Below are 24,963 nucleotides of genomic sequence, written 5' to 3'. Positions count from 1 at the left end.
TAAAAATCCCTCCTACATCATTAAGTACCTCTTGCTTTCTCCCTCACTGCTTCTATGCACTGCCAAATCCACAAAGGCAGTGCTGAGCTGTCTCAGTGACACCTTCTCTGCTGCAGAAGATGGGAATGGAGCCACATTTTGAATTTTGTCACTGAATTTAGCATCTCAGTAGATTTAATTCCATAACACAGAAGGAAGTGATTATGTCCTTTAAAAATATATATAAAAGGAATAACCATTGCTGGCAGAGTGTGGGAGCAAGGGTTTAAAGAAGGAAAGACCACTAAATGTATTTGTTTTTAAGCTGTGGTTTTCCAGTCACAGAATATGTATATCTATATATATCTACCAGTATATATAAATATATACAGACAGATATGTAGATACTGTATATAGATATATGATCTATAGTGAGCTAAATTAAAGCCTGAAACTGTGAGGTGAATTTGAGTATGGACTTAACAAGCTTATCTGACATTTTGGTTTATCTTATTTTATAACATTTGGGGTAATTTATTTTATGTCATAAAATATTCATTTCCTTTTATTTGGACTCTAACTGTATAGCTTATTTAGTTGCAAAAGTTGTATTATAAAGATTAAAACCCATATCTCTTCTTTGTGTCTTTGGATCAAACACCTTCTGGGGAAAATAACAGAATATAGGAAGCCATCTAGCTCACCATTGTCTACCCTGACTGGGTTTCAGACAGCAGTCTCTTCCTGTTCTAACTGGAGATGCTGGGAATTGAAAACTGAGACCTGCTACATGCAAAGCAGATTCTCTGAGTTATGGCAGCCCATATCTGCATCAGTTACATTTATATCAGGCTGTTTGATTCTAAAATAGCTTTCCCATCCCACCAGTATATGGGTCTTTGATGTTACAATATGTATCACAATCCACAACCCCTGGCTCTCTTCAGGAGGAAATAGCATGGGAAATCAACTTGTAGAGTAAACATCTGTGTGAACAACTGGTACAAGTGTGCATTTGAATATTCATTCCCTATACACACCCTCAGCACCATGCTCATCGAGGTCTCATTGAATTGTCTTTTGGTGTGGGTGGGTTACACAATCCCATCCAAGGTAACTTGTTGTACAAAACATAGAGCTGGATCTACAGAATACCCTCTTCTCAATGGCTTTGAGAATATTTAACGAAGGCAAATGCTTAACTAACAACAAAACACTGCTAGAAAGACTTCCAGACTAGCACGCTCAGTGTCGGGTCGTAGTTTGTGCTGCTGCCATCTTGAGACAGACGAGCAGCAAGACGAAAGAGAAAGGGATGCAACAGAAGGCGAAGTTGCCCCTAGACCTGGCTAGATTTATATGGCAGGGCAAAAAGCCAAGGATTATGTTTAAACTGTTAATGGAAGTAAAAGACAGAGGAGGGTTCGCACTGCCAGACCTTAAATTATATTAAGAGGCTGCATGTTTAGTATGGCTCAAAGAATGGATACTACTAAAAATGCCAATATATTAGACATTGAAGGCCGGGACAATAGGTTCGGCTGGCATGGTTATCTTGGATATGACAAAGTCAAAATGCACAGAGGATTCTTTAACCATATAATAAGGACATCACTTTTTACAGTATGGGGGAGAAATAAACTATTGGAACCCAAAAAACCCTTGATGGTTGTCTCCAGTAGAGGCAATAGAAGTGAAAAAGAAAAACATGGAAATTAATTGGCTCACCTATAAAGAAATATTAGAAGAAGAAAATAACCAATTAAAACTTAAAGGATATGAAGAACTTAAACAGACAGGGATGAACTGGCTACAATATTACCACCTGAATGAAATCTTTAAATTAGATTAAAAAACAAATGGATTTCATACAAAGATGTAAGACCTAGAAAAAGAATTAATATTAAAAAATAGGAAGACATTATCAAAAACATATAGATTATTATTATTTGTAAGATGGAAAAGTAAAGGAAGTGATGGTGAAGTGGGCTCATTTCGGCTACCCAATTGAAATGGAAAAATGGGAAGAATTATGAAAAAAAGATTTAAAATTTATAGTGTGCTATCTGATTAAATAATACTTTATGAAAATGACCTACAGATGGTACCTGACCCCATCCAAATTAGCTAATATTATTAAAAAAAAAAACAATAGTAACAAGTGTTGGAGGTGTAAACAAACCGTAGGAACCTTTTTCCACAAGTGGCAGACTTGTCACCAAATTAAAAAAAAATGGGACATGATTTACGAGGAACTCAAAAAAATGCTAAAACATACATTTGTAAAGAAACTGGAAGCATTTTTATTAGGCAGTTTAGCAGTAAATATTCCAAAAGAAAATAAAAGAGTGTTTCTCTACAGCACTCTCTCACCACCTGATACCCATTCTGACTTCCCCACAGTTAGTCCTTTTCCTTGGGAGAGAGGGAAACAGGCAGAGGTGGGCTGGCATCGAACCCTTCAAATATTAAGTTGAACACTCAGAGAACCCTCCTCCAATGTTTTCTGAACATTCAGCTTCAAAAACTCAAGGGATGCAATGCATCTCTATTATGGGTACACGGCTGCTCACCAATCCCTAAAAACAGTGATAAAATAATTCTAGAATTTCCGTGCCAAGCTATTACTTTTAGTCACTAGACCACATCAGTTTCCCCCCAGTCCAGATAAACGGTTAAGGAGATGTGCTTTACTATTGTGCCTAGGGAATGGAATAAATTTGCCCCGGCCTAATGCATTCCAAAGAATAACAACTGAGTCAGGCTTGTGCTAGAGCACACCAGCCAGAACAAGACAATTTCAAATGTATGATCACTTCAAATACTTTCACTTACTTGGCTGATCTTAGTCTCAGTGGGCTGGTCAGGCCAGTCCACCTTGAACGCACTATTGCTAGGATTATCGGCCGGAAACTGATCCATAGATTGAACGCTGCTAGATGGAGTCTTTTCCGGCTGATGGGTGGAATTTGTAGGAGGGAGGAGAGAGAAACAGAGATGGGAGGAGATAGCAGTAGGCATGGTTACATGAAGATACAAAAATGAGAAGAGTGCAGTGAGAAGTAAGACAGAGTAGACAAGGAAATACCGTATTTTTTGCTCTATAAGACTCACTTTTTCCCTCCTAAAAAGTAAGGGGAAATGTGTGTGTGTCTTACGGAGTGAATGCAGGCTGTGCAGCTATCACATTAGCAAGAACAGCAAGAAGGATTGCTGCTTTCACTGCGCAGAATTTTTTTTCTTGTTTTCCTCCTCCAAAAACTAGGTGCGTCTTGTGGTCGGGTGCGTCTTATAGAGCGAAAAATACGGTAATCCCAGGGTAAATAGAACTGTTGAACAGGTAAGAGTCAAATGTGCCATAATTTTGGATGGATCCTGGGGGGAAGGTGATTAAGTCCTTAAAAAAATATATTAAAGAATAACCATTGCTGGCAGAGGGTGGGAGCAGGGGTTTAAAGAAGGAACGACCACTAAATGTATTTGTTTTTAGGTAAATGCTTAACTAGCAACAAAACACTGCTAGATAGACTTAAAGGTAGTTCCTGACAAGAAGCAAACTACATACAGTGATAATATCAGCATGGATTACATAACCTTTCATGGAAAACCGTTCCACTTAAAAACGTCTATATTTTGAATCTGAAATTAATGAATTGTTCAGCCAATAATGGTTTCAGCAATAACTACAGAAGCACGCCATCAGCATGACATAAGGATATTACAAAAGCAAGCAGAGCAAATAACAGCAGAAGATGTCTTAGGTTAAAGGTTGCAGTTCAGAGAGAAGCAAAACATTGGTGGTTCGTAATCTCTATCTACTTTAGGGTAGGCATTTAACATCCTATACCACAACTAAAGCTAGGAAAATATAGATCACATTTGTTTGAAGAAATATGGTGCTTGTTTCCAAATTGCACCATTTTTCTGGAGTAGTTGTACATACACTATGACTGGGCAAGAGAGGCCACAGCACACTGGCTTTCCATTCAACAACCACAGTTGCTCAGGCACAGCTACATGGGTAATCCACTGCAGCCTCTCATCTGATCGGGCTGCTCTCAACTGCACAGAAAGGTGCCAGGCCACAGTACCCCACACAAGTAGCTTACAATTCTTTTTCTCACTTCCTGCCTTTAATGGTTGGCTTTATTGACAATACATTTTGAACAACAATGCCTTCTGTCGGGCTTCATAAGCTTTTTAACTAGGGTGGCAAGCTACTGAATCAGCAGCCAGAACTTCTGTTGAGTAATTTTAACTAAGGTGAGACTTGTCATACTTCTTTATTTGGGGGGCTGTCTAGCTTCTCTGTGTTGCTTTTATACAGAATGAAATGAGTCAACTTGCACTTCACTTGCACTGAAGTTTTGGTAATGCAGTGCTCAATGATGTTTAGATTTAAATCAGATAATTTGGTGGTTGAGCTAGCAATTCTTTACTCACTGGACTGCTATATGTTTTGGTGCAGTTAAACCCTGCTGTGTGATAATATATATTTTCAATGAATATATATAATTCATTGAAGGAAAATAATGGAAAATAATGGAAGGTGGGGAGATTCATACACATTTGTTTGAAGAAATATGGTGCTTGTTTCCCCAGTGCACCATTTTTCTGGGGTGGTTGATCTAAATCTAATGGCTACCTATCCTGAGGACACAGTCTATTCACTAAACCTTTACATGAGGAGGAAAGGGAGGGAAAACAGCAGAGAAAATGCTTAGGAAGAAGTAATAGTGAAGGTTCTTGGGTCAGGAAAGACAAGGGAGTCAACTTCTTGAGACAATTTGATGAATTTACAATGGGAAACCAGTGTAGGACAATTCTTTTTAAAGGCCAATCACACCTCAAAAGACATCTGATGGCAGATAAAGTAAGCCAAATGAGTACACTTAAATTTTAACTTAGAACGTAAGAAGTATCCTCCTGTGAAGATATAGAATTAATAAAGACATCAGGAAATGCACAAAAGCAAAGAATAAAGGTTACTTGCTAGCAGGTGGACTCAAGCAAAGCTATATATCTCAACATGCCCAAAATGTTATGAAGAAAGTCTGGAAACTACAAGCCATTGGCTTTTTAAACTGATTTATTACAGCGTAATATCTGGCAGCATAATAAGAAAGAAGGAAAGGTTCGTTTCTCCAGCAGTACTGGAGAGATCTCCAATCTCTGTTATTAGTGAACCACGGCAGCAAATCAGCAAGCACAGCATTATACTAAATATATGTATAGAATAAGGAATTGTTTGGTGGTAGTTGAGAAGTATGCATACTACACAATCAAGAGGTAGGAAATGGCATGCAGGGTTTGTTTGTTTTTTGACAAGGTAAAAAGTAGCAGCAAGGTCTACAATTATTGCAGCAAGAAGGTTTGTGCTTCAGTCAATGCCATTAATAATAGGCAATATCAAAGCACAGGGGATGGAGACTTCTTCTCAGCGTGACAGACAAAGGGCAGAAGAGGTTGCAATTGTACCACACCACTTTAGTTCATAGCACTGAAGAGGATGAGAACAGAAGGTCAAGACAAGAATAATCATCTTTGCATGATAATGACAGAAGGAAGTACTCACACATGCCAAGCACCACATGGTAGAATTTATTGCACTGAAAGCTATATTAATAGAAATCTTACCTCCCATAAATCCCAAGGCAAAGACTAAGCATAGCAAAGAGCAACAGGAATAAAAACACATTGAGACATCATTAATTCAGCCAACACAGAAAGTGCAAACATACAAAGTCTCCTTGTACCACCCAGAGGATTCCTCCAACAAAGATATCCATCAGTGGAAGAGAGAGGGAGGCAATTTTCAATTACCCTTGCTCTCCCTGTAGGAGCCTCCTACACTATCAGTAACATACACACATGCTGAAACACACAAAAATCCCTACTCTGGAAGGGATTCGAAGAGGAGAGTAACACACCATAAACTGCCTCCCGCTCAGGTCCAGCACTGGATACCACATTTAATAATATACCATTCATTGACATTAATGCAAGCTTATTGTGTGATATTTTGAATTATCCATTTCATCCCTCATGTTCTTTAATCTAGCTGCTACTAATTTACACTGCACGAGATGGCCAATTTTCATCTCACTACGTCACAATTTCTGCATCTGCCAGATGAGGGTGGATTCCTGTGAAGCTAAACAGGCTCAGCAGATAATGTGCTGTAGGAGAGCCATTGATTAAATTAATTAATTACTTTTTGCATGCAACTCAAGGCAATTTACAAATACACCATAAAACAGCTAAAAATAAGTTTTAGAACACTACAAAACTCCAGGTGCAGACTGGTTTAAAAACAATACGAAAGGAGACCTTTTTACATCCAGCTGGAAAAATTTGTCAAAACAAAAAATGTATTCAGTTGTTTTTTTAGAAAGTAGAAGAGGAGCAGCCACACTGAAAGCTCTGTGGAGCAGACTTCTGATATGCTAGGTACCTGAAGGAGAAACTCAGCTGCAGAATGCAGTTACCTAGTGGATATTATGTATTATGTGTACAGAATCCACAGATTACTTTCCCAGTCGAAATAATAATAATAATAATGGCAACAAGGCAACGAGAAGCCTACCAAGGTTGACTCATAACTGATTGCAGGAAATCTGTGGTTCAAATCTCAACTCAATCATGGACTCCTAGATGGTCTTAGGCAAGTCAATCTCTTCAAGTCTCAGCTCCCTGATCAGCAGTGTAGTATAAACACTGGGCTGCTCTACAAGATTATTCTAAGAATTACCAAGTTAGTGTACATGAAACACCTAAAAAGCATAAGCTACGGTTATTAATGCAAACCATCAGGAAGAGTCATGTGAGACTCTGTAGATACATTTTGTAAATCTCCACATGTACTTCTGTTGCTATGAATACATACATACACACCCATCCCCATCATGACTGATGAGGTCTATATTGTCTAACATTTCATGAAGGAATGGCAGCAGTAAACCAACCTGGGCAGCAGGCGTAGGCGACTTCCCTACAGGGCTGTTATCAGGTTTAATGGGATCAAAATCAAAATCCAACAGGCTGGCTCCCTCCTGGAAGGGCCCAGGGGCATCAAACTTGCAGCATTAAGGAAGAAAAGCAGTAATTGCGTATTAGTCAGGTATAGGATGCAGGCTGGTATGCAGAAGGTGTTACCCAGGAGCTGAAGGTGCAAAAAAAGATGCATACAACTCTATGGTACAAGCAATGAATGCTCACATGTGTCCAGTGGCCACAATACGCTCAACACTTTTGCAGAAACGCAGCCGTGAAAACAAAGCATCAGTATTCCACAGAGCCTAAGCAGTTTTCATGTTACTATGCATCTTATTTATCAGGGATCTTCTTGAGGTCACCATCACCTGTGATCTTTCCAGACAGGGTCCCTAAATCCTACCCAAGATACTTGCACATGCAACTGTCAGCACAGCTAGGCCACTACTTTAGGCACTTCTTAAAAGAAGGAAACTATGTATGATGTGCAAAGCATTTTCAGTGGAAGCCTCTCTATGAGACTCACAGCAGCAAATCTGTATCATCATAGTCAGAAACACAGTAGATTCCTTGTTTAAGATCTTAGCTTTTGCAATCTGTTTCCCCTGCCCATATTCTAATGCTTTCCATATTCAGACGTTATTTCCAATATTAATAAATTATTCCAGTTCTCTATTATATACATTTCAAGTTATATATCTAGCCAAAAGGTCTCTTTTTAGTCAGGAGGTTATCTTATTAACTAGAAGCAATTCTATTGGGGTTGCAAATTAGAACATCAGTGGCAGCATTCAAATTTTGACTAATGTCCATATTCCTAAAAAGATGATTTACAAGGCACCCCTTTTTCCCCAGCTGGCTGTTTCTGAAAGGAGCTCTGTCCAAATATTTCAGCAACTTCTGTGATAGTTATTCTGGTCCTAAGGCAAAGTAATGCAATATAACCTTTCTGAACCAAACCAAGGCACAGCAGTAAACATTTCTGAATTATTAGGATATCTGGTGAAAACTAACGTAAATGCACCAACTGAGGAAAACTAAATTGCTGCTGTTTCCAAGCAAAACCCTTTATCAGTTTGATATATCCACATACTTTCAAGAGAGAAACTTCTAGCACATTCTTTTCCACACAGTTTCCAAGCAGCAGCAGTTTATATTTCAACTTTAACTTTTTTGTGTCATTCACTAGTTCCTACCAATATCAGAACAAGCTTTCAATGAAGGCGGTTTTCTGCCTCATAATCTCAACTCCAATAGATTTAGATTTTAAAAGGTTACACAATACTCACAGCAGATCACCTAAGTATTTCTTATGTAGGTTACCACTGAAGCAAGACCTTCTAGGTATTCATTTTCTGTGCTTGACTAAAAAACAATTCAGGTCAAAAGGGTACAGCCATGCTAGAAGCTTACCTGACACCCCAGAGTTACCTGCACCATGTGCCGAGGGTTCCTCTTTCTTGTTAGCTTGCCCTCCCTCTCCTCCCAAATAATTAGCCCAACACACACAGAGAGAGAAAAAAATCACATATAGTACATGAAATACATTGATCATAGGTTTTTCCCTATGGTTTCTGATCTAGGACTCAAACCCATCCATTTGAAACCTGTACATGCCAGGTGTCCTCCACGCTGGATGCGTCCCAAGCTGAATGCTCTGTTTAGGCAAGTGTTTTTACACAGAAACGTACGATATAAAACATGGTGTAAGAGTTGTTGAGGCATGCTACAAGGAAAAGATAGGTGTGGACAAGGATGGGAGGTTGCTCAGTGGCCCACGGCTTTCTCAGATAACAAAATGAACGGGGGATATACAGGCAGAATTCCTACACTGAAGGCAGCCCCTTGGCAACTTTGACCAAAAGACTCTACAAAGTGCAACTCTTCTCACTTTTAGTCTCTGCTTTCCCATTAATGCAAAGCCTCTGCTCTCCTTCCTAGCTCCCCATGGTATCCACTGCTATCTCTGAGCTCTTGTCTTTAGGAAGAAAAATCAAAAAGAAATGGCAATGCTTGTTGGTACGTTTCACTGAAGCTATAAATTCGGCCTATTGCATGTTACCAACGATTAACCTCTTTAAAACCACACCGCCTACATATCAGGATTTTGAGAAAGAAAGAAAAGTGCCACTAACAGGTGGTGAGATCCTTTTTGCATGGCTAGCAGCACATTTAAGAATTTTCTGCTTCAAATTCCATTCTCCCACCTCATTAAAATTATACTAAATTAAGAACAATTTGGATAGCCTCTAATGCTGTTCAGAACCTGCCACATGAAACAATAATCTTGCAGTACCTCATGGTGAGACTAATTCTACCTTGTGCTTATCATTGATTTTGCATTTTCACATAACATTTTTCTACAGGTGTTTTCCCACAGGCATTCTTCCAAAAGTCCCTTAGTCTAAGATATCCTAGACAGGCTCATTTACTTCTCTCTCTCAAATGTAAACAAATCACTGCTCCCACACACTACTCCCAACAACCTCTTTTATTTTGTACTACAAGCCTTTTATTCCCCCTACAGGGTCCTCTTTTTTCCCTTGTAGTTCCTTTACTTCTGAACCTTCCCTTTGGTCATCTCTCAAGAGGTTTCCACACATAAACATCCCCCTTACCTATTAAAATCAAGTCCTGATGGAGAGATATATTGTGATCTGTTGATTTTTGTTTCCACCCTTGCAGGGGTGAGGAACCAGAAGCCCTCCAGATGTTTTGGACTCCAACTCCCATCATTTCCAAAGAGCCCCACACCCTATTCTACTAGAACTGGCCCATATATGTATGGTTGCTACTAAATGGCCAGACAGAAATCCACACTTGGTGCTCATTTCTGTGTTAATTAGTTTCAGAACATTCCAATAAATGTTTCTGGCAATGACAAAGACCTACTTTTTATATATATATTTTTTTAAAAAAATCAGGTTTAAAGCTAGCTAAGTGGCATCTTAATATCTTCCTTTGCTCCCCACCCTCAATAAGGAATCCTAATCTGTTGTAGAACTATGACCTGTATCCCCACAACTGTGAGGTAATCCCACAACCCTTGTAACTTGTGGCCTACACTTGCCTTTTCTCCCAACTCCAGGCCCCTCACGCAATGTTTCGGCCGTCGAACAGGAGGAAGAGGTAAAAGCCGCAGGCCACCGCGCTGAGGTAGGGAAGGAAGAGCGGAATCAGGAAACAGAACTGCTAGAGGTGTCATTTTTTTATGAATAATGGGAAAAAATTATACATCACAATGTTGTTGTTGATGATGATGATGCAAGTTGTGAGAATGTAGCCAGAAAACTGGTCAGGCTGTTGTTTCTTCCTTCTTCCATCACAAGGGCTAGAATTAAATCATCCCCGGGAAGGGACAATGTGGTGGATATCATCCATTTGCCTAGTCACTACCTCAGGCAATTAGCTACAATAGAATACTTTGTTTTCAATCAGTTTCTCAAGCTTTACAATAGTAGCTTGAGAGGCCATGAGACTCTGAAGAGGTGGCAGATGCTAGTGACTTTAAAAAATATTAAGTGCAGGCCCAGGGCCAAGAATGACCTGTCTAGGGTTGATGCATGAAAGCATCCAAAGTCACTAACACAAAACCCATCTGTCTCTCAGACTCTTATCAATAAGAAAAGAAAGCACTTCTTTCTTGGAGGCAGCTAAAACCACACAGGTGTTTCAAGTTACCACTGTGAGGCATAGCCCACATTCATATATTTAAGAATCTCACAATTCTTAATCCCCCAACCATGTGAGGTACGAGCCCCAACCATGTAAGGTACGAGCCAGGGTGACCATGCTAGGACCCAGTTATGAAGGGGGCCCCATCCAGACAATTCCTCCTCACTCTAAGAAAAATTATGTGGGCAGAGCTTCTAAACTTTACCCTAGATTCTGTGCTCCATCCACTTTTGCCCAGGCCCCCCAGAAAGCTCCCCAGAAAGGAATGTGGGCCTCAGGAGAAAAGCTTGTTCTAAAGGGTGGGGATGGATGCCCTTGATCCAAACCTCATTTCCTCCACTTGGCTGCAGAACTGGGACCACTTCACATGAGGGTGTGTGGGTGTGGGTGGGTGGGTGGGTGTGTATGGGTACACAATGTCCTGAAACAATAATGCCTTCCTGCCTCACTCTCCTATTTAGCTGGGGAGAAATAGGTTTGATCTCCAATGGCCTTGATGAAAGACATTGGAAAATAATGGAACCTCTCCACGTATTCTGCCTCCATCTACCTCAGACACAGTTTCTGAGCCAATAATATGTGGTGGGAAAACTCACCGGCCCTTTTGCCCAGTTCAAATCACATTGGGCCCCCCATACATTCATGCACTGAGCAGTTTTCATGGCCTGACACCTCTAATAAGGAAAGGACCAAAAAAAAAAAAAATTAGGTGAAGGTGAAGCGGATAGAGGAAGGGACAAGGGAAGGCAGGGAAGAAGGAGAAGCTAACCTGTGAGGGGGTTGTCACACTGATCTCTGGGACAAAATTGTCATCAAACAGGTTGATGATGTTCTCCTGCTTCATCTCCTTGGACGGAGTGAGTTTTGGAGGTGGCGGCACGGGAGGACCTTTCCGCAACTGCATGCAAGCGAACACATGGCGACGGCACAGACAGCAACACCCAAAAAACCAGAGACAGGAACCAGGTTAGCAAAAACTAAATACAAAACACACACACAACTAGAGGGGAAGGAGGTCTAGGGGGGTTGTCCACACATGGGAGGAAGGAGAAACAATCACACACTTCCAAAAGAAGGCTTCGCATCATTAGTTACACTTCAGTCGTGGGCAGGTCTCCCTTCTGCAGAGGAGAAGCGTAACACAATTAATATGCATAAGATAGGTCATGCATACATAATTAGAGTCTGTGCAACCTTCTGGAGGACAAGGAGGGAGTTTACATACTACAAAAAAAAAGTGCTGAGGAGCCAGGAGAGACAGCAGCATTACTCGTGGCAGCAGTACCTGTCTGCCTACAGAGAAAGAAGATACCCAAGCCAGCTTTACTGATTCCTAAAAACAGGCTTCCCAATATATTAAACCCATTCTTTATAAGTGACCTTGGTTCAGCATCACAAAGGCATCCTAAATATGGCTGAGATACAAACCAAAAGAAATCAGGGTCCAATTCTTTTTGGAGTCACAGCATTCCTGTGAAATAACCACAAATGTCACAAGAGTAAAAATTATGCTGGTCTGGGAATCCATATTCTCCTACGACAAGTTACATTGCAGCTCTTATTTTTCTTTAACATCATAGGCCACACTTGGGGGCCGTACCATCTGGATTGGTTACGTCAAGATTTTCTTCTCTTCCATCTCCTTTCTCAGATGCTCACTTGGTGTCATGCTTTCAACCAAACATACTAAGAAACCTAAATTAGCTGGAATACGTCTCATTTCTAGGTGCAATATCAGAGCAGTAGGTTGGTTTTCAATTGTGTTGTGCTACTTGACCATTCAAAAAATGCTTCCCAGTCAAAATATTGTGAAAAACACTTGTCATGCTGCCCCTGCCTAGCAGAAAAGATCTAGTTTTCCGAAGTGTTGAAGACAATTAAGCATGAGCAAGCTAAACTACATACTGGGGTCTTCAACAGTCAATCTGGCTAGTTTCACAGGTCACAAAAGTGCCAAAAATAACAGAGTCACGTGATTCACACACTTTGCTTTTTAGTGCTTCTTGTAACACAGTGGCTTATCTCTGGGTGTAACTCTTTTAACTGCAGACCTACATTTAATGCACAAGATGGTGCTGCCATTTCATACATATGTTTATCAGCTGGCTGATAATCAAAAGCTGCAGAAATTCCAGCACATGCAGAAGGTAATTTCAGATCAACTATAAGATCTCCAAGCAAATGGCAGCAGAATGTCAAGACTAATGTAATGCTCCTAATTGCTTTAACAATAGCAACACACTAAATATAACTGGTGGAAGGGAATCTAAATTAGGCTTCTGAAATTGGGGGTTGGGGACGTGGGAGAAAGTTTTTAGTGGGTTTTTTAGAAATGGACACATCCATTATTAACAACAACAGACACAACCTACATTTTGGCTTTCAGTATAGAAAGAACTGGCATGCCCAGGGCCCAGCACTCTTGGGAAAGACCACTGCCTGATTTCATGAGGCAACATGGGTGTTTATCTGCACTGCAATCTTCCCTCTCACACACCCTACTCATGCTTTTTAAAACTCTGGAAAGTAGTGTTACGCCTTCCTCCGCACTACCTAACAAGCACTTTTTCAGCACCTACTGGGATCTAAAAATCAAATGGAAACTATGTCTTCTCAATAGGGCAGTCTTTTGGCTGCAGCTGAGCAATGTGTCTTCCACAGTTCTGGAGAAGGGGGCATGTCATCTAGAAGAAGACCAATAGGCTTAAGTTTCCTCACATGCCCTCTTCAAATGCTGCTACATTCATTTGGAGAACTTAAGAAAATATTTTTGCACTGTGTCAAGTGAAGTCATTCTAGATTTCCAACAAGAACACACCTTCAGCATGCAAGTGATCAATTCTTATTCATACACTATTGCAGTGACAGGCAGATTATCTAACTTTGAGACAGTGCTGTCAACTCGTTCCTTTAGAGTTCAAGAAATTTCCCTTTACGGAAGTGGATTTTCCACCTTCCCCTACATTCTGCCACACCATCTGGACATAGCTTATTTCTTTCCCCCTGAGGTCTGTACTTTGGCTTGCACTTTAACTTTTAAAATTTGATTTTGTTAGGCAATGGGTTGTATTTTTCATTTATTCGCATGCACCGTCTACTTTTATGTGCCTCTAAAAAAATATCTAATGTTGCTTTATGTTTTAATGGTGGATCCTTCCTATAACTTTCTATATAAACTTATTTCCACCTGCACAACTCAAGATTTCATGGGCAGGCGAGAGAGCTAGCAACAGACAAGAATGCTGATTTTAGGAGAAAAATATTGTATCTCTCATTACACAATAATGCACAAAAGAACTCTTAGGTATAGAGCAGGAAGCTGACTGCATTTTAAAAATATTTGGTGCTGTTTGCATGAGGAGGTGGGGTTAAGAGCAACTCATTGCTGAGCTGATTAGTGCTTAGCTAAACTCCAGTGTGTCAACATTGTCAAATCTTCTTTCAAAAACTCACATTAAAGTTCCAGATGTCACTTCTTCCTCAACACACCCAACTTAGTCATTTATCTGCAAGTATAAACCACTGAACTGTGGAAGAGGGTTTGTCAGGAATGCTTCTTAGTGAATTATAGATTTCCTGCTGAAATGCCTTTACTACTGCATGCTTATATTTCATTTTAAAAATATTCTGGGAAAATTAATGTGCCCATCTGCTGGTTTAAAAATACTATTTTATGCCCATTAGGATCTGTCTCTGATGTATGAGCATAATAAATGAAACAACCAACCTGCAATGATTAGCTGAACTATGCACTGAAAAAGAACCACCAGCTGATGGCAGCATTCACCATGTGTATTTTCTGTTAATGCACTACCTTGGCAAGTTCCCTAGATCAGCCTTTCTCAACTTTGGCTCCCTAGGGACTACAACTCCCATCATCCCTAGCCAGCAAGGCCAGCGGTCAGAGATGATGCACACTGTAGTTCAAGAACATCTGAGGACCCAAGGCTGAGAAAGTCAGCTCTAGATACTATAGTAAACCATGTTTCTTTTGTATTTCTTTGGGGAGGGGTAGCGGGGATAGAGAGAAGTGGAGTTTTTTTCCCCCCCAGAAACCTGAAGGCAATATTTTAATCCTTTGTGGGATGGAATGTTTTTAACCCTCCTTTTTAAAATATGAATGAGTTTTAAATGTTACTATGTCTTGGCTGGTTTTAATGCATGCTTTGTTTGTTGTTGTAAGTCGTTTTCAGCCACACAGGTGGCACTGAGAGGGTGAGGCTGTGGTTTGCTCCAAGGAAGAAACAACTAGCAGCAATGAGGAAGAAGGGTTGCCTTTCCTGAGAGGCCCAACCCCATATCAGCTAGAGAAAGAGAGCAAGTAGCAGTGGTTGCTGGTGTGTCATAGTGAGTCAGGAGTTAGGACTGGGTTAGTGAAAAGCCCAGGAAGAGGTACCTGAAAGGAGAGGCACACCCTGTGAGGGGGGCAGGGAGGGGGGCTTAGAATTTCTTGTCTGAATTAGAAACAACTGGTATCCCAAACATATAGATTGTGGGTCAGCAGTGCTTCAATTCCTTGCCCCCAAAATGCCTGGGATCACATACATACACCAGCAGAGGTTCACATCCATATACCTAACTGGATATGGAAATCACTCACAGAAAGAAGGTGCTGCAAGTAGAATTCATCTCCCTGATGTAAAAGTTGAGGCTTTACTTACTTACCCCTTTAAAAAAAAAAATCTAAAATCCCACCTATCAGCTGTTTGGAGCAGGATGTACATCAGGGAGCACCTCAAGAGGCCATCTGTAAATTCCTTTTTACAGCAGAACACCTACACTGAAACCTCAAGTTTCCATATATCCAAGTTTTAACTGTTTTCCAAAACACCTCCTTCTTGGACCTAACATATCTGAGATGAGATAGAGGTTACTCTCAGAACATACGATATTTCCAATTAGAATTTCCACCTCTTCTTTGGGGCATATTATTTAGGGCCCTATTCAAAAGACAGGATGTGGGTATTTAAAAATACTGCTATATACACAAAACACTTTCAATGGTTCTGCTAGGTTCTGTTTGGACACTAAGGTTACCATCCAAGACACACTTACCTGGGACCAATACAGCTGAATACAGTGAAAGTATGTAGAGGGTTATACTGTAATTCCTTCTCACAGGCAGCCCTTACATAAATCTACAGTTACAGTAAATATTATGAAACATGCCCTACATTTGATATACCACAGCCAGAATTCAGCACCCATGGGTTAACATTCTAACAAGCACAATATTCTCAACTTAGTGTTTGGTGCTTTAACTGCTAGGACAAACCTAACATTCTCGGGGGGGGGGGCACAGAAAAGGCCAAATAAAAGCCACTCACACTGTATGTACATCTGAGAAAAATCAAGATAACTCCAGCAATAGTAAAAAGTTAATGTTTGGAACATAATATAAATATTTTGACATTTGACATTTTCCTGCTGTAACTTTTTTGCTAGGAGAGAACCGCCATCTTTGCTGTTCAGCAATTCATGTACAGTAATCCTCAGCAGTTGCTTGGGCAACCAGGGGACATACCAAAGACTTTTCAGGTAGTCTGTTTCGCATAAAACCTACAACTGTCTAACTGCCAGTGTACAGGTTATTCTCTTCGCATGATTGTTGTGGGTTTCAACTGGCCATTATGGCTGCAAAGCTGACAACCCAAAAATGCTCTCATTACACTTTAAAAGTCAAGATCAGGTTTTGTGCAATAGTGCATCTCATGCTGAAGAAGAAGAAAAAAATATCCAAAATGCCATTCTTAGTATCATTATCTTATATCTGGTCCAATTCACTTACCTGTTTCTTGTCCATTGAGGATGGAAGAGTTCATAATGCACCTTTCTTAACTAGCAAAACCATTTGCCTTTTAAAAAATTTCTAATTAACTTCCATATTCTACTTTCTGATTCAACTGATATCCTGTGCCACCAGTTGATCCAGAAGCTGTCCATGCCAATACAGGTTTTCTTAGTTTATCTATAGCCTCTGCTTGTCCTTAAGAACAGTTATGTACCATACCTGTTACACAGCAAGACCAGCTTGGCCTACATAGAATCCCTACCGAAGAGGAAGTACTGTCGTTTGTAGATAAAGAAACTGGATTAGGCAAGAACAACATTAGAGAGAAATGGAGAGACTAGTTGATACGCGTTGCCTAGAACTGTTGGTGAACATAAATGGAGAAAAGTCCATTACTCTCCATAGAGTAGCAGCCAAGGAAACCCAACCATGAATGACATTGTCATGTATGTCCTCAAGGAAAAAACAGCAGCAGCAGCAGCAGCAATCCTCACTACCTGAGATGGAGACTTAGGGATGCCTCCCCCAGGTGTTTCCAAAGTGGATGGCTCTGGCTCATGGTTGATAGCCTTGGTCTCAGGGCTGGTGATGGGAGTCCCATCAGGCGGAGATGAGGGGGTTTTGTTTGCTTTTGCTGGGGTACTGTCACTGCAGAGAGAGAGAGAGAGAGAGAGAGAGAGAGAGAGAGAATATCAGCATTTGAATGAGCTTTTAAGGGATGAGGGAAAGTACCCCTTTAAATTATTATTTTGCAACAGATGCCTGGCCCCATTACTGTAATAGCACAAACTTTTAATGCAAGAAAATGTGTGACAATAATCATGTAGTTTGGTGCAGAAGTTATCTTCAAAAACAAACAGCAGCTGCGTTTTTGGGTGGGCACAGTACACATAGGGTATATTCATTTAACTCTTGCCTCCCACACCACAATTGCCAAGAAAAATTCACTCGCTCCATAAGCTGCTGCCTCTCACAGGAAGATGTCCATGGGAACTTTCTTCCTTTGTCAAACAACAGCTGCATGGGGAATAGATTTCATCAGGTCTGTGATGTGGGAGGGGAAGAAGAGTTCATTCTCCTTGCATTCTGTGGTCTTGATCCTGATAATGTAATACCAAACTGTATGTTTAATGCCATGTGTAGTTTGGCCCTTGCACACAGTAAGCTGTTATCCCCTAAGAATTCAACAAGAAAGAATCTGACTTTTAGTAAATGTGATATTTACTAAATTAAACAGGGCCCCTAATAGATCAAGCATACAACCTTTAACCCCACCAATGTCTTTCACCCTCCCACACCATGCTCTATATTACGCAATAATTATTTCAATCACCAAAGCCACTGGTTAGCTGTGATAGCTACAGGCACATAACAAGATAGGGGGCAACAGACCGTATTGAAACAACATATGAGTATAAAGCTCAAGTTTGGAGCAGACAAGCTGTTTTGAAATACATTGTTCTTGGAAAGCAATCACAAGAGCTGGATTTCCACACCACATTGTGTCATCTCAGTATTTAGAAATCGTTGAGAATGTTTGAAAACTGTCTCTAGCAACAGAACAGGAAACACATGCTCAGGGCCTGTCTATGGCTGAGCATTCATACTAGGAAGTAAATCCCACTGAATCCGGGAGGACTTACTTCTAGATAAACATATTTGAAACATGGTTTTAAGAGGGGACCCTAACCTGTTTGTTTATGGGAGCCTCATATGGGAATTGCAGAAAGCAAGTAATGAAAGGTGGGTCACCAACTCACACCTCAACCATTCTCCTGCCTTGCATGTATCCTCACAGGGACTCTTGTTTCAGCAAGGAGGTTGAAGGTCTTTTAGCTCTCAGATCTTATCCAAGGACATACACAGCGGGAAGGAAGCAATTGAGAGTTCTCTCTGTAAACTCAGAGTTACACAGGAATACCAGCCACCATGCAATTCAGCAAGCTAGTTAGTATATAAACACAATACAACCAAGCACCATGTCCCCTAAGCATCCACCCAACTTACGTTATCATCCAACATCTACACTATTTTTAGGAAGTATAAGGGAACAGGTTAAAAGCCTGACTGGCTCCTGTCCTGAAAAGGACAAATTTCAGTTGAAAGAGGAATAAAAACACAATTCTAAGCTGCCACAGAATATAGAAGAAAAAAAGGATATGAGATTATTTTTCTTTAGACTTTCAAGAAGGAAGAACAGGAGACCTAAAAACTCATCTTCAACAAGGTTTGAGGGAGAGAAGAAGACTGCTCCCATTTTTTCCATCTCTCCTCCCACCCAACCTATGTCTGTCCTGGTCCACTACAAGTTTTCCTGAAGTTCCCTGCACTTAAAAGGAAATGTGGCCTTGGCACACAGCTGCAACTTTCTCTCTTAAGCAACTTCCAGTAGTTAGGTCTGCAGTACACGAGTAGACCACAAGATACTCATTTATTCTTTGGGAAATACAAAGGTCCATATATCTTCTGTTGCCAACTTTCAAAGGAGGGTGGAAGTGGTTATAAACATTTATAAAACGCTATTAGGATTATTCAGAAACACCAATGCAATCCGTAATTCCAAAACAAAGCAATTTGGATCATGCAGAAACTCCATTTCAGTCACCAAGCTAACAATGCACTAAATGCTGTTAGAATACAGCCTGGCTTTTGGCTTTTACATCCAAATCAGAGCGGGCAGGGAATGGAGCTTGCTGGTACCTGCTCATCTTTTTCCTCAGCCTGGAGAACAGTTTAGTTTTCTTTCTGTTGAGGACGGCACACGAAAGTGATGTCCATTACAACACGGCTCAACCAATGTGAAAGAAAGGTGAAGATTCCGTGCATGAGCTAATGTACATAGTTACCATGAAGAGACTTATTCAAAGAGGACCTATGGGGCCATCCCTCAGTGTGCATCTGATTAGCTTGGCAGAGAGGGAGTCCGCCGGACATTTTCAGTAGAAAAATATCCTTTTAAGTGCTGTGTGAATGTTCAGGAGATAGGAAGAGGAGAGATCAATGGCTCATTGCTTTCCATTTGGAAGCTACTTGCCACCATTGATCTACCAAGTTACCTCAAAGTTATATGGAGGGCAAAGGTAGAGGTTGAAAACTAGAAAGCTAAGCAATCCAGCAGGTGGCTGAGTGAGCCAAGGACCACTGGCTATCAATCAACATATCAATAGTGTGAGCCTACAAAAGATAAGCTTGTGTCTTCTTTAAACCTTGCTCTAACTTCATGGGAGTTACCTCCTGAGGGTATCACCCTATGGCATATTGATCCTACCATGTGCACCCACCCACCATCCCGCCAAATGTGCAAGACCTTTCCAAAGTATCTTCACCCATGGCCTTAACAATGCAGCAATATTTTCTTAAGGTCCGAAGCGATCATTCCACCAATGATGTTGTACCGTAAGATGGTGGAGAACTTACCCCCACAAACCAATAGGGGGCTGAACAACCACTGGGGGGGGGAGAGTTTTTGGGTGAAATCAGAAGCTCCTGAGAAGTATTTACTTTCATGTCCTTCATATCCCATCACAAATTTCTTAGGGTGGACCTTCCTGCCTTTTGCACAGTCTACTGCAGGGATGGCTGACCTTCTTCAGGCTGAGGGCCCCATTGGCCCATGGCCAACGTTCCAAGGGCCACATGTCAAAGTGTATAAGTGAATGTGGCATTTTAAAATTAAATAAAAAGGATATTTGAGTGGTCCAGAAAGCATCACAAAAACCTTTTGATGTCATAAAATCACAGCCAGGAACCCTCAGGAGTGGGTTTGTTTTTTCAAAAAAAATAAAAAATAAAGTAAAGTAAAATGCATGGGTGGAATTCAGAGGAATGCTAAGAAGGATATATGTGCACAAAATGACTCATGCATGTGCCCGCTAAACCTGTTCTGGGGGTTCCCCAACCCCTAAGGCAGATTTAGGGGGCAAAGGGGAGCCACAGAAGCAGTAAAAGAAAACTTCTATCATTATTGAAAAAATAAATTTTAGAGGCACAAAAAACAAACCTCTTGCAGTGTGGGGTGTGCATATACGCCCCATAGGCTAGCTGCCCCTAGTCTACTGGCTGCTCTGAGAATTTTTTCATCTCCTGTTATCTGCATATCTGGGGGGGTTACACTATATATCAGGGTGTTTTAACTTTTAAAATAAATTCTTGCGCATATCATTGTGCATAGTGTTGGTACAATATTGTATAGGGACCGCCTGCTCTTTTTACCATCTCGCCATTTTCTCCCAAGCTTCAAACTTATTATCAAGTATAAACTGGTGTCATTCTGGCAGACCTCATGCAAAGAGCAACAGGACAAAATAAAAAGATTGTTTCAATTATGAGAGCACTCCTTCCAAAGTGTCCCCAGAGAGAAAACTGTAGTGTTGAAATGACATCTGAGTTGAAGTCACTATGAACCTAAGGATGAGGAAGAAATGAACCTTAAAATGGAAGGCGTCCATCTAAATTGCTCTCTCCAGGGTTCCTATACATTTAAATCAGGGCTGGCTAACCTGTGTCCCTCCAGATTTTTAAGGACTCCAACCAGAGGCAGATTTAAGGCAGCATGACCAGTTTGACTGCACTGGACGCTGAGCCTTGGGGATGCCACTGTGGATGCTGCAGCTATGATTTAGAATGGAACAAGGGGAGGCACCAAATTTTGGCATTGCACAGGGTGCCACTGAAATTTGAAACCCCAAGGTCCACCACTACTCCAACCTCCATCAGCCTCACCCAGCATGGCCAGCAGTCAGGCATGATGGGAGATGGAGTTCAACAACATCTGGAGACCAAAAGCTAGCCCTAGCATCTTCTCTCTTTTTCCTCATGGCACGATACATCTAGAGTGGTACTTGTTTGCATAAAAAAGCATACTGATAAAACTGTATCCGTGTTCAGCCTCTCCCTCTCATTTGTCTTATGCATTGCTCTTACTTAGCATTGTACAGAGTTGTGTTCATGCATGGTCGATACGAAAGCACTCTACATCTTGGGGGTTACACAAAGTGTTCAGCTCATTGCTGAGAGTATGAGAGCCGTGAGCTCCCTGGTGTCTGCTAAAAAATTTTCCTTAGCTTCTACATTTAATTTAATTCAATGCACCTACAAAAGAGTGAGCGTAAAGCAGTTGGGTTTAAAATATTATACTGACCTCCATTTGATTTTGCCAAAGCAGGGTGGAGTCAAGCCACAGTTCTCCTTCTGCCTAATGCAGTCTTGGCACATTCAACTCATTACTGCTAACACAGCATGTGGGACTCAAAGCAGCTGGGAGTCCAAGTTCCCAAATTGCTTCATCACTCATGCATTTGGGTGAGAGCCAGAGGCCATCTCATCCAAGGAGTGAGGCCTACCTTCTCCTTAAGAGCAGAGGGTGAGGAAAGAGAAGTGTGTGTATTTACACAACCCTAGCCAGTTCCTCCTTATTCCTATTTGTGCCCATAAGCTGTGCTGGGTTTATTCAAAACAAAACTCTAAGATACAATGGATTTCTTTTACAAATGAAAAGGGGAAGTGAGTCATTGAATGAGTCCTTAAAGTGTTAGGGCAAAAACAGAAACTGCTAGGTGGCCTTGATTGTTTTTCCTCCAGGAACCCAAAGGTTTTCCTACTTCTACAGCAATCCAGTCATGAGTTTATCAGTTCCTAGACCGCAGTGGATAAGCTATCTCAGTCCATGAGCAGCCTCTGCTGTCACATCAGTTGATAAAAAACTCTGCAAGTCACTGAGGCCATCTGAGCCTCAAGCAACAAAGATGGACCAAAGAGCATCCCTAGACTGCAACCTGATCCTTCAAAGAGAGCACAACCCCATCCAGAACAGGCAACTGACCTATCTCTTGGAGCTGGGAGGCCACTCAGCCACAGAGTCTCCATCTTGCTAGGATTCAAGCTCAGTTTGCCAACCTACATACAGCCTACTGCTGCATCCAGACACTACCCCAGGGCTCACACAGTCACACCTGATACAGATGTTATGGAGAAATGAGGACACCATGCTCAAAATCTCCGTTTCCACTGGCTTTATATAGATGTTGAACAGACAAAATTGTGCCCTGCAGCACTCCAAATGATGGTAAGTATAGTTTCTGCCCACCCCAAATGCTACTCCCTCTGAATGTGCACACAGGATTGGAACCACTGCAAAACAATGCCACTGATACCCAACATGCTGGGCTGGGTCAACAAGATACCATGTCAATGAGAGCAGCGACAAGATTGAGAAGAAGGGGCAAAGCTGAAAGTTGGTTTAATATCCTGCCTTGTTCCAAAGCTGGTAATCACAGTTTCCCATTTCAGACAACTTGCTGAAAATTGACTTCAAATGGAGGTGTGAAGGGGATGGATGTGCAAAAAGGCTCATAAATATTGTGGGCTTATTAAGATGAGATAGTGATTGTCTAAATGCAATCACTGTGTGGTTAGATGCCACAGCTGCATGCAGAATGGAAAAAGAGCAAAAAACCTGTGATTTGTATGTTTAGCTACGCAGCTCTCATCTTAATGACTGACAATTAGTTTAACTATATTAATCCCTCAAGGCTGTAGAACTCAATTTTTTTTCCTGAACCCCATCCATTTTTACTGAACATACAAGTGTGTTAACATGTGTTTCACAGGGACCCTCAGCTTTTAATAATATGGACTGCAAGGAACAGAGTCAAGGAGCCCAAAGGGCCAGCCTTTAGCCCCAGAGCTGAGAATAAGGTTTATTATTATTAATTTTTATTATTATTATTATTTATATAGCACCATCAATGTGCAAGGCATTTTACAGAGTACAAGAGAACAAGTGTCTGCCCCCAAGGAGCTTACAATCTAAAATGTGACACAGGGAGGAAAAACATAGGAAGGGGAGGAAAGGGGGGAAGGCAGGGGTGAAACAGGGAAAGAATATGTGATTAGTTCAGGTACACATACTTAGGTTTAGCTACAGGCTGAGTATGAACAGGACACAAGGACAAGGGTATTGTGCCAAAGGTTGGCGCCTTTTTAAGTGGAGTTGCTCTGGTGCCTTTAAAACAGCAGTCTGACACAGAGAAATTTCCTGTTCCTACCACTGTAAGACATACCAGGAAAAGCTTCAATGGTTAATTTCTGTGCGTCAGTCAGCTGTTAAAACCACAGGAGCAGGGGCAGAGAAAAAGGAGGTTTCAACCATAACTGAGAACTCCATTAATAAAAAGCATGAGAGATGTGTGTTGCTTCTCACCACTCCTAAGCTCCCCACCCCTCCCTGCCCTTCAATCACTACTGTTTTCCAAAATGTTGCTTCTGAACAAAACACACTATTTTTTTTAAAGTGCACAAAATCACCATAGTCAACAAATGTTAAGAACCATGTGATGTTTGGTGTGCAATGGGAGATGGCGCCCTCACAGTGGCTGCCGTATCTGCAACAGCACACACAAAGAAAAGCATTCAGTGGGCCAATTCTTGGGCTGGCGGGGTAGAAGATTAACAACCAGTGTATCACTGGAGACTGTAGTCAAGAGAATAAGACAAATACAAACACCAACCTGCCCCGACCTTCCCACAATGCTAGATATAGTAATGACTAACCTTGGCTGAGCTTTAACAGGATAGGTGCTTGTTGCCTGTGCCTTGTCTAGATTCACAAGGACATCATTCAAGTTTTGGTTCAGCTGAAACAAAAAATTTAAAATGAATAAATAGAAGATCAACAAAGGAAAGAATTAAGCTCACAATTTTTATACAGTAGTACCTCACAAGACGAATGCCTCGGAAGACGAAAACGTCTTGCAAGTTTGTTTCCTTTGTCTTGCAAGTTTGTTTCCTTTTTCTTAAAACCGTGCATTCACTTCGAGGAGCAACTCATAGCACGCGGTGTGGTAGCCTTTTTTGAGGTTTTTGAAGACTTTGGTGCTTTTTGAAGCTTTTCCAAAGTCCGTGCTTCGCAAGACAAAAAAATCGCAAGACGAAAAAACTCGCGGAACAAATTAATTTCGTCTTGCAGGCACCACTGTACAGTGGCATCTCTGGTTACGTACTTAATTTGTTCCGGAGGACCGTTCGTAACCTGAGGTACCACTTTAGCTAATGGGGCCTCCTGCTGCCACTGCGCCACTGGCACGCAATTTCTATTCTCGTCCTGAGGTAAAGTTCTTAACCTGAGTTACTTCTTCCGGGTTAGCAGAGTCTGTAACCCGAAGTGTTTGTAACCCGAGGAGTTTGTAACCCGAGGTACCACTGTACAAGAGCTTATAAAAAATGCATGAAAACCTAGAGGATGAGTTGGGAACAGGATCTGGCCAGTGGGTCAAATTCTACCCTCCCCCAACAAACATACCCTAAAGGCCATTTTGACAGGTGGTGGGGCCTCCCACCTGTTAATCGGCTGGTGTCATAATGATGTCAGGTGACCCAAAACAAAACAGAACCTATTTGCAGACACAGCTTAAACCAGCAGAGAGAGGTATTTTGCATCGCTGGCTTCAGTTCAAGCTGGCAATGCAACTTTCTCTTCTGACAAGTCCCACTTTGGTGCTTGCTATAAGTACAGGTTTCAGTGGGTT

General features: G+C 41.2%; 1 protein-coding gene across 16 annotated transcripts in view; it reads right to left on the bottom strand.

Moving 5' to 3' along the window:
• Window positions 1-24,963, bottom strand: part of BIN1 (bridging integrator 1) — a 114,271-nt gene that overhangs the window by 11,937 nt on the left and 77,371 nt on the right. For 2 of the 16 annotated variants that reach the window (XM_081852767.1, XM_081852778.1), the window contains 7 exons: window positions 23,990-24,072; window positions 19,139-19,183; window positions 16,936-17,086; window positions 11,417-11,545; window positions 6,945-7,055; window positions 5,617-5,640; window positions 2,815-2,934 (listed from right to left, as the gene is read on the bottom strand). In XM_081852767.1, the coding sequence (XP_081708893.1) occupies window positions 2,815-2,934; window positions 5,617-5,640; window positions 6,945-7,055; window positions 11,417-11,545; window positions 16,936-17,086; window positions 19,139-19,183; window positions 23,990-24,072 (663 nt within the window). Of the gene's footprint in view, window positions 1-2,814; window positions 2,935-5,616; window positions 5,641-6,944; window positions 7,056-10,042; window positions 10,124-11,416; window positions 11,546-16,935; window positions 17,087-19,138; window positions 19,184-23,989; window positions 24,073-24,963 lie in introns of all 16 variants that reach the window. The other 14 variants (XM_081852776.1, XM_081852781.1, XM_081852769.1 and 11 more) reach the window with 11 other exon arrangements.

This window comes from Podarcis erhardii (assembly GCF_964252035.2).
Source record: "Podarcis erhardii genome assembly, chromosome: 1".
Classification (NCBI taxonomy): Eukaryota; Metazoa; Chordata; class Lepidosauria; order Squamata; family Lacertidae; genus Podarcis; species Podarcis erhardii.
This window is presented reverse-complemented; position numbering and strand designations above follow the sequence as displayed.